General features: G+C 38.3%; 1 protein-coding gene across 1 annotated transcript; it reads left to right on the top strand. All coding sequences in view use genetic code 12, as the record gives it.

Moving 5' to 3' along the window:
• Positions 1-7,272: 7,272 nt before the first annotated feature.
• Positions 7,273-10,011, top strand: CANMA_002555 (uncharacterized protein; the record flags this gene model as incomplete). The annotated part of the gene is made up of 2 exons (XM_051814636.1): positions 7,273-8,750; positions 8,913-10,011. 2 exons carry the CDS (start codon positions 7,273-7,275, stop codon positions 10,009-10,011), a joined length of 2,577 nt encoding a protein of 858 aa, XP_051671821.1.
• Positions 10,012-11,236: the final 1,225 nt, after the last annotated feature.

Genomic DNA, 11,236 nt, shown 5'->3' with positions numbered 1-11,236 from the left:
TGTGCTTGCCATAGGCGTTGACCACACTTTGTCAAACGTTAACTACGAAGAGAGGTAACTGATAATAGTAATTTTGCATCTCACATATAAAACTCTTTTATTTTTTTCTATTGGCACACTTTTTGTATATACAAATCACATTTCTATTTGCCTATTGTATTATTCTTTTGTGTACGATTTTGTGGTAAAGGTTATACCGGTCTATTGTTCAACCAACTCTCTATGAACGCAAATTCTGTGCTCATAAAGAATTGGATACACACTAAAATCCTATATCCGAAGAACAGAAAAGGCTTTCACAGGTTATGCGACGTAAACAATAAAAAATTAACGTATGATCAAATTTGACATGATACATTCTCCTCTCGCAGTACTTTTGCTGTTTTCTTTCATATGAGAAGATTTGTGAGGGTGATTAAATTCCGGAGATAAACTTAGCAACAATAGGTCGGTTAGACAATCAAAAAATAGATACTGTGCTCTTCTAGACTTAAAAAAGCAGAGCCGGCTATCAAAATTATTCTAGACAGAAAAAAGTTTTATCGTTTGTTCCACAGTATTGTTTAGAAAAGCAGGAGGTAGTGTATTTAAAGTTTTTGATGGTTGCGAAGGTTTCTATGTAACCCAGTACTGTTGTGTCGGATGGTTCCAATGGACAAGTTTGGCATGTGTGTAAGGATGTCCTGTCCTGTGTATTGCTGTGACTAGTGTGGCAACAACCTGCCAGACTTGACCCCTCATTCAGTTGGGCTCTACTTTGCCTCTGCATTTGCTTAAATCAGGCAGTCCCCTATCTCTCATTTTTTTTTTCGAACTAGCGCTTGGGCGTATGTCTACAGCGTCAGGTAGTTCTAGATTGTTCAAGAATAATTTAAAAACACTTTGCGCATGTAATACTTTTAAGTAATTGTACATAACACATAAAACTTTAGTTGCTTTTTTTCTTTTTTTTTCTCTGTCAAAATTGAGAATTTCTTTTACTTGGATTTTAGGGCCTTCCTTAATCGGGACAGACACAACGTAATTGAGAAGAGCAAGGGCTTCATAACCATAATATAGTTTTCCCACAGCAAGCAACAATAAGGTGATTATTGAACTGTAGACAGCCACCAGTAATAAAACCCACATGGGAGTGATAAGAGTAGCAGATAAGCAAAACCGTTTGACCCACAGTGCAGACTGCGTGCCCATCTTTGCCTTGCAACCAGACTACTACCAGACTGCTACCCTTTTAAATGGTTCTCAATACACGCAGTGGTCGCACTACCATATATACCCCAGCCCAAAAAGTGAATGGGCATTTTTCGTACACTGGTTAGAAATTTGTACATCTCGATTGCTCCTGCCTGCTTCATTTCCTACTATTTTAACAAGCTCTATCTTATTGACATTTGTACATGCAATTTAGTTTTGTGCAACACATTTTATATACGAAGAAGTTTAATGTTGAATCTTGGCGGCTGTAGCCTTATACGCTTTGTCCGGTGCACTACTTGGTTTTTCTTTTCTTTTTTGAGGAAAATTTAAAGATCTGCAAGGAAAAAATGCTACAACCACTTCTTCACAAGAAGGGGTTGAATTGGAAGCAAGGACAGCAAAACTCGTTTGATCATCCACTACATGATTCAACCTCTAACATACTAATGTTCTATTTTTATATATTCACCGGATTTGGGGAGAGACATGGGTACTTAACCACCAACCTGCTTCATTGTTGCTCGTTGGTTACGAATTTTTTTCTCTTTGCGTTTTTGTCACTCTGCAATATCTACAAAGAGCCAAAACCAGAGTCAACTTAAAAGGCTCCAGTGGGTGGAAGTTTTGATTAGATTGAGCAAAGTTTGAGAAAAAGCAAAGATTTTCTGATTATCTTAGAATTGAGGGTTAAGACAGAACGCGGAAACGAGGGTAGCTCAGCAATAAGGGGAAACACACACTTGTATGCAAAGGGTCTAAACCTCGTCTATACTTAGGCTCCCTTTTTTTCATAGGTCAAGTTAAGGCAAATACCGACGTAATAGTGCATCTCTTATATTGTAACATAGTGCAGTCGCGTCCCTATTCTCTTTCAGCCCAGATTAGGTTAATAACACAAAGTGCAAAAAAAGAAAAAAGATTCTAAAAGAACAGGAAGGATAAATAACTATTAGAAGCTATACCNGGGGGGGATAGTTACTTCAATCGAGGTTTGAAAATTGTTCTAGAAATGGGTGAAATACAGGCTGATGCTGATGCTGATTCTCTTTTTTTTGACGATGTTAATGGGGTGGGGATCTCAGTCGAAAACGTGAAACTCAACCAAGGAAGTAACAAATTTCCCACGATTGTGCCTATAAGGAACTACAAAAACATCAAGCAGTTGTAACCCTTGCTTTAATGACAAGAATGCATAATACTACCATAAACAATGCCAACGCATCTTTTGCATTGTGTAATTTGTAATTGATTTTTGACAATGCCAGAGAAGGCAACCCTGAGGATACCATTGTGACTTGAGAAACACAAAAAGCCAGCCACTGTCCTAAAATTCTCTATTGATACAAATTAGTTGTTGATAGCTTTCCCTGTATGCTAAACACAAACATGGTAAGGTTACTTTCGATTTTGGAAATAGTGTAGAGGGTAGCAAAGATGCACATGTGGTCATTGGTCTTTGTAGTTCCATCAATAACAATTGCCTGGCAAGTGTAAATCAGCTAATACGAGGAAGATCGTTAGGGGTGTTAGTTGTGTTTTGTGACCATTAAGAAGTGTTGAAGCACTGATACAAGTCTTTTGTTTAAGAAGGCTGTAATTTTGCTGGTAGGGTATTTGTGCAATTTTGGTATTACATGAATCAAAACAGGTGATAAATCTAAGGCAAAATTAGTGTAGTGTTTGGAAAGTTTACCAACGGTATACTAGATGGTAAGGGTACTTCATGCTAGGCGGTAAAACTATCACACTCCCTTCATTAAATCACAAGGCGAAACTTGTGCGTGAATCAATTACATTCTTGCGTTGTAATAACTAATAATGCAAGTGTGTAACTCAAACCGTGTTTGCTTTAGGCCTAACAAATGACATTACATCTATTGGATTTGGCGTCGGCAAAAGTTTCGTGTTTTTTGTACTTTTCTACAAAATTGGGAATCCAAGCAGTAGCAACTTGCAACGAGGTTGGTTGTAATTATATCTCAAAAAGTATTGTTTCTTGTGTCTTGTAATAAAATTTTCCACTATTGTGTCTTTTCCCTCCGTTTGGTTTTGTTCTGATTCGCGTCTAAAACTCCAGCCATATGAGGAAAAATACTCAATGTGAGGACTTAACAAGGATAGCCTAATTGTGAACAACATGCCATTTACTAACAAAGAAGTAAAAACTAGAAAGAATTAATCTTTAATAATCCAGTGCTTACTACTCAAATTCTCTTATGGTAAAATTGTGTAAAGCTGAAAATTGTGTATTTACTGGTACGTGAATAACTTAACTAGCACCTCGCACCTTTTTTGTGTCAAAAGAAGACCACCACTTCTCTGGAATGTACCAACATTCCTGTGGTTTTCAAAATTGCCTACTTTAGTAATACAAATCTATGTGTCAGCTCCATTAATCAGGTCAAACTGAACGCTAAAAATGGTTGTTCATATTGATATGAGATTAAAAGTTTGTCAAACCTTTGTAACAAAGTATTCACAAATATGTTAACAAAAAAAGGCCCATACTGTAGCATCATTTGTTTATAATTCAAAATGTTCTTGGTATATACTATCCCCGCTGTCCAATTAGCGCCCTTGTAGAAATTTGCACAGTTTTCTCTGATTCTGTTCCATCAATATCCCCCTCGGTAATGCACAAAGAGGTAACTGGCTCTCAGATTATAATCAATTTTAAGAGAACCAGCATTGAACGTTCTAGGCTTGCTAGAAGCAATTGAAGCATATCCTCAATTAGAAATTTTGTTTCTTCCTTTGCTGATTCTTTTATAAGCTGGCAAATCTTAGAGGTACGGTGGGTAATATATTGAACAACCACCAAGACGATTATCCTTCAAAGCAGTTCCAAAAATCGCACCTCCCTTTTCGAGACGTACATTTAGTAATTCTAGAAGCAAACTCCTTGCTGAATAGAGAGACTAATTTAGTAATTGCAAGTTTTATTTCCCCATTGTCCCCTCGGAAATTAATTTTGAGCTTTAGAAGTATTGTATTTCATTCACTAAATTTAAGTCTCATTGCAGAGCACTAGTAAATATACCCTCGGTTTTGGAAAAAGATATGCATTAATTTAGACTAATTTTTATGATATTACGTACATAATATCATTTCCGGTCTAAGTATATTAATTACATGCATAAATAACCCTCGAAAATAAAAATACCGCCTGTTGTCAAGGAGTTTATGCCATATGTGCTAAATTAAGTAGATGCATAGCTTTCAGTCTAGATAATATATGCACAAGATCAAGAGACACCAAATTAGAGAGCTTGCAAGAAAATGTACGATTCTAAACTTGAACTTTTGTTCTTCTTAATTTGCAGTTAGAAAAAGAACACCCTACATTTTTCATATTCCTCACAAAAGTACTCTCCATTCCTCCTTTGTGTGGTTGTAAGTTGCAACTAAAGCCTTATTTTCCTTCTTGTATTGTCGCTTAGATCTGGTTGCCAATGCAACCGCAAGTTGGTTGCAAAATCTGCCTTGGTTAAGGGAAAAAAAAAACAAAGAAAAAAAAAGAGAAACGTTGTAAAATAGAAATTTGTGGCGAGCGAAAAGAAACTACAAAAAGCACTCTATCTCTCCAATATTGCTATCTTCTTAACCTACGAATAGATATATTTCAAAGAGTTGAAGCATTTTTTTATGCCAAAAGATTTACACAAAAGCGTAATTTATATGCAGGGGATTTTAAGATCACATGCTTGCAAAAAGGCGTTTACTCTCAGAATAGCTTGGACATGTCTGTTTGAATATGAATAGAACCGCTTCATACTGCTTAAGAGAGCAAACTCCTCTCCCGCCTCAAAATGTGGTCCTCACTACAACCAATAACTGACCTTTCTTTTCAACACCGTACATTGAAATTAACATGGTGCTGGATAATACACTAGAAGGTACTGACATAAATCCAGCTTAAAAAGAATAGAAATTAAGTAGGCATTTAACTCGGGTTTCGATATGACAGATTGTGCGCGGGTATTTTGCATCCACAGTTTTTCTTTATAGGAAAAGTGCGCATCAGTCCCCGTGGAAAGAAAATTTAAAGAAGCGCGGGTTTTTATGGAAAGAGGTAATTGTTTGCAGTACTAGAACTTGCCTTTACTTTCGCATACACAATTTCTATAGTGGCTCATTGTCTTCTAAGTGAGTAAATCCTTTTAGAGGTAGTCATTCTCTCAATAAATGTTATTGAGTCGTGTACAACAACAAAAAGCAAGATGAAAGCAAAAGGCTAGGTCGATATTTCTCGCGGAGAAGAGTAGGTCTAAAAAAAAAGGGGGAAACAAAATTGTGCGGATAATTATATGGAATGACCAATGCAAACAATATACATTATTGCATCCACAATACAAAATAGTTGGACCCCGCGGTTTTTCTAACACAGTCTAAACTAGAGCTAGTTAGTACCAATTGAGCCGTTTTCTCATAATTCACGCATCATCAGCTTTGTCACAAAACCCGAAGTTAATCACATTCCTTTTCACTCCTCATAGTCGTCAGCAGAATCCATAAACTTTCACAATAACTGTAACCACAAAGTCCTAAGAACTTTTCATAAATTAAGCCATTTAAACTTTGTGTAAAAGGGAACAGCTGTCTGTGATTTAATATAAATAGTGATGGTTGAGCCCCGACACACAAGTAATTTTAGTGGTCCTATTTGACAGGTAGATATAACCGAAACTCAATCTAGAATTGCTTTGACTCCTGCTCCACACATAATGTCTAATGTCAACACCACTGTTTTTGCTTGCAACTTCTGCAGCAACACCAACGACTCCAAACAAACCCCCAACATTTCCTTGTTGTTTATCAAAATAGAAGTTGATGGGGAGATTAACAAATTTTTATACGTTGCCAAGAGCTAAGTTTTGGTAATTGCAATGTGTTTCGCACAACAACTTAGGAAGCCTGATTTTTTTTCAATTCATTGCTATTGTTGATTTACGTCGTTGGTCACAACAGGGATTGTGACGCAGCGTTTGTGTATAGTTGATTAGTTTTTAGAGATTTTTTAATATTATTGTTTCAGATAGCACACTGTGCAGTTTAGACCACTGGCGTCGTTGTACAAGCCTGGATGATTTTTGCAAACAGTGTAAAGTTGAATCGAAGTGTACGTAATCTTCCTCTTGAATCTATTTTCCATCCGTCCTGCGAGGGAAGTGTCATGCACACTTGTGATATCTCAAAGAATTTCCCTCTTTGAAAAAGGTGATGAATACACGAGGAATGCGCTATCGTTACAATATATACCGGTCGTATCGAACCTGAGGAGAGAAATCAACAGAGACTACACTAGGGATCAAAAAACAAAAGCTGAGAAGAAGAAAAAAATTATGTGAGATAGACAGGACTCGAACCTGCGACCGTTGGATAGTTCACATACATGATTGGAATCCAAAACTCTACCAGCTGAGCTACTACCCCAAAATTTCAAAAAAATTCAATCTAGAATAAGCACAACAGGTTGTTAGACTACTCTATTAGGAAATCTTTGAGCGGCTTTTGGAAGTTTGATGCCGATATATTTTGAACCAGAATTAGCTACAAAGGAGTCTAAAAGACAGGTCTTGAGATATTATTGATTTTTCAAGGACTATAGGGGTAATCAAAACCAAGTGGAAGAAACGGACAGGATAGATGCATATATGCTACATCAAATTGGCGTGGAGCAATACACACATCATACAGACGAAACACCGTTGCAAACGTGTTCAAGTGCTTCAACGAGGTTAAGCGCCGATGTCAGTGGAATAACAGAACTTGTACTTTTTCCTTCGATCTTCACTATTATCAATTCTGTCAATGTTTATCCAGTGGTCGGTTAATGCAGTAGGAAAATACAACTGCACAAGCAATGGGGACCAAAAAATTCCTTATCTAAATTGGGGTTAATTTATTTCCATGGTGGACTTCCTATTTCAGCGAAAGTCGAGAGATCAGACAAAAAAAAAAATTAATGTTGCATTGCTTTGGGAAACATTGTCTTCAAAATTCAATCAAAACCTTTGCTTCCTTTTCGATACTTTTTCTTTACAACAGCAACAACAACCACAACCCCCTTCAGCAATGGTTAGAGCAACAATCAAGTCAGGGACAATCAATATATTAAACACCATCATTGGTGCGGGGATCTTAACGATGCCATATGGTCTTCGCGCGAATGGACTATTATTTGGCTCCATTTTGATTCTATGGTCAGCTTGTGCTTCGGCTTTTGGTCTTTACTTGCAAAACAAAGTTGCCCGATACACAGGACAGCGAGGCTCGGTGTCGTATTTTAGTCTTGCTCAGGTGACGTATCCAAAATTGTCCATTGTGTTTGATTCAGCCATTCTGATCAAGTGTTTTGGTGTTGGTGTTTCTTATCTCGTTGTTATTGGTGATTTGATGCCCAAGATTATGGAGACTTTGGAAGTGAGCCCCGATTCGATTTTCATGAATAGAAAGTTTTGGATCTCGGCATTCATGGCATGCATTGTGGCACCTTTGTCGTTTTTGAAAAAATTGAGCAGTTTGAAATACACCAGTATTATGGCATTGTTTTCCGTTGCTTACTTGATATTCTTGGTGGTGAGCAGCTACCTTGAGATTGCTGCTGGTGTGGAGAAAGCACACGATTTTGGTGTCGAAAAGTTTCACCCATTTCCAGCCAAGCATATTGATTGGTATGGGCCATTGAGCTGGAAACAGACATTGAGTTCTTTCCCCATGTTTGTGTTTGCGTATACTTGTCATCAAAACATGTTTGCTATTATTAATGAGTTGCAACCGGACGAGAAAGATGGGTCGCAGACTAGACAATCTAATTTGATCATTCGTAACTCGATATTAACTGCATTGGCCAGTTACTTGATTGTTGCTGTGTTTGGGTACTTAACCTATGGTAATGAGGTTGAAGCAAACATCATTGCAATGTACCCTCGTGATTCGATTAGCACTTTGATTGGAAGATTGTGCATTGTAGTTATGGTTAGTTTATCTTTCCCGTTACAATGCCACCCTTGCAGAGGATCTATAAACCATGTTTTACACTTTATCAGCCAGGGTGTTGAATCAGCAAAACTCAGACACTTGCATAAACGTAATCGTTTACTAGACAATGCAGGAGGCGGTAGTGGCTACTCGTCCACTGCTGCATCAGATGCTGAAAGCGTCAATTCTTTTGCAGATCTTACTGCGGTTTCGTCAATCGTCTCAACCACGCCAATGGAAGGTGCTCGTGATACTGCGGGCCATGCGCCAATCATTGTTCCCATGTCAACTAGAAAATTTTACATCATCACATCTGCCATTGTTGTGCTCAGTTATGTAGTAGCACTTTCAGTTACATCCTTAGCAACTGTTTTAGCATTTGTTGGAAGCACAGGCTCAACATCCATTTCATTCATCTTGCCAGGGTTGTTTGGCTACTTGTTAATGAAGCCATTGCACCCCGGTAGCAAGCTTTCACCTTTAGAAAAGTTTTGCAAATACGGTGGGTTATTCATGGTCATCTACGGATTCTTTGTTATGATTGTTTGTCTTGGAACAACTATAATCTTGGGGTAAGAGACACACATAGACGTTTGTAAAATAGTGTATAGAATGCCAAAATCGTAAAACCACAAAATCCTGCGAAGAAAAAAAAAAAAACAGAAAAATGAAGAAAACAGAAATCGGACTAAAGCTACTCCCTCTTCCATCACCAAAATGTCCTTCTTGAATAGTTCACCTTCCACATCCAGTGCATCAAGCACAGCCACGGGGCAGGAGTTGGTCAATGATATTTTAATCAATAATCCACCAGAAGATTCAATTGAGGATATATCCTTTTCGCCACAACAAGATCTCCTCGCTGTTGCTAGTTGGGACAAGAAAGTTAGAATTTACGAGATTGATCCCAACACGGGAAACAACCAAGGAAAGGCGCTTTATGAACACAATGCACCAGTGTTTTCCTCTCAATGGTCGACCGATGGGACTAAAGTTGTCAGTGGTGGGGCCGATAATCAAGTCAAAATATTCGACCTTGCGACGCAGCAGCAACAACAAATTGGCCAGCATGATGCACCAGTGAGGGCGGTGAGATACGTTGAATGTGGGCCAACTAATACACCAGTAGTTGCAAGTGGATCCTGGGACAAGACTTTGAGGTATTGGGACATGAGGTCCCCAACTCCTGTCAGTACAATCAATCTTCCCGAGAGATGTTATTGCATGGATGCATCGCAAAAGTTGCTAGTTGTTGGATGTGCTGATAGGCACATTAGTATAATTGATTTGAACAATCCTCAACAAATATTCAAAACAAGTCAATCGCCTCTAAAGTGGCAAACTAGGACTGTTGCTTGTTACCCTCAAGCCAACGGTTTCGCTATTGGATCAGTTGAAGGTAGATGTGCAATACAATACATAACAGAAGCTGAGCAAAAGAAGTTTGGATTCTCATTTAAGTGCCATAGAAAATCGGGAACGAGTTCTACTGGAGGAACCTTGCCTCGTACAACTGCAACTAGCTCAAGTGAATCACAGGCATTTCCAGTAAATGCCATCTCATTCCACCCAGTATATGGTACGTTCAGCACTGCTGGGTCCGATGGTACCTTTTGTTTTTGGGACAAGGATGCCAAGCAAAGATTAAAACTGTTTCCCGAATTGCCAGGCACGGTGACATCAACGGCTTTTAATAAGACGGGGTCTATATTTGCGTACGCGGTGAGCTATGACTGGTCGTTGGGATTTCAGGGCAATAGGCCGGATTACCCAACCTTTATAAAGCTACACCCAACCAAGGATGTCGAAATTAAGCAAAAGAATAAGAGGTAGCTGGTGATTAGACGAGGCACTTCAGTTATGGAGTCAATGGTTAGGCAAGATGTTTTTTTAGGTGAGATTTGTATAAATAAAGGTACAACCAAACATGTCTAGATCAAAGCATGGTATTGTAGGAGGTAGCAGTGGTTCAACCAAGTAGGTGGAGGTATATCACAGTAAGAGGAGGCCCGTCGTCGGTTTTAGTTAGTTCAACCAACAACCATTGGGCAACCAAAAGCACAGGTTTAGCTAAGGAAGTGGCCTCTTGTACATACATCATGATACAGGGGAGATGATAGGTTGGAACATGAAGAATATCGAGTAGTTTTGTGGTGGCTCTTTCTAATTACTACGGGGAAGACAATTGTCAATGTGAACCGCCATTCAACAATTGACTTTTGATCGACAAAGTGACTGCTGGGTACAACACTCATTCCTTCCCCTCTCCATGTCCTCGGTTAAATCGTTAATTGACAAGGGCTCTACAATTAGCTGTCTTCAAAGGGACACACACACATACACACACACTTTTTTGTTATTGTTTTTATTTTTGTACCCGGTTTTTGCCGTACCCCACATAAATCGTCATACCCTTGATTCTCCGAGGCACACTACGGCAGTTACAAGAAACCACAAAAGAAAACAAAGGTGTATACGTAATCGTTGACTCTATATGAAGTGGCAAGTTTGTTGCATATAGAACATTGTACACGAAACATTAGTGGACAATAAAAATAGAGATTGGTTGCAAACACACCAAGACATAATGTGAAGAACTTATTGTTCATTTAATGGTTCCCACAACGATGCCTGTGTGGAAATAAAAAGACAGAGGCGTTGACAAGCAAAGCTGCTCTTTAAACAGGAAGTAGATTTCTCTACCTCAATAAAGAGAGATCATTCAATGTTTATATATATTAAATTTATAACACTAACCACCAAGGTAATACGAATTCCGGTTAGATATACAACCGAGATCAATTCTAAAGAAAAAAAAAAAATATAATATAGCTATACAAACGTTTCTATGGAGCATTGGTACATTCCCAATCAGTAGGATCATAAGTATCAGGTTGGTCAACTAGTACTACTTCTGAGGCTGTGATGTTTATTGTTCTTGCCTTTGCTGTTCCTTCTAGAAGGGACTACAAAACTTACACAATTATAACCATTTCTCTCGGTAGCTATTACAATAGTTATGCAATTGTCCCCATTTTACCGATTTGTGCGTGTGTGT

This window comes from Candida margitis, assembly GCF_024628925.1.
Source record: "Candida margitis strain CBS 14175 chromosome Unknown scaffold64, whole genome shotgun sequence".
Lineage (NCBI taxonomy): Eukaryota > Fungi > Ascomycota > Pichiomycetes > Serinales > Debaryomycetaceae > Lodderomyces > Lodderomyces margitis.
Note: the sequence above shows the minus strand (reverse complement) of the source record. Positions and strands in the feature narration are given on the sequence as shown.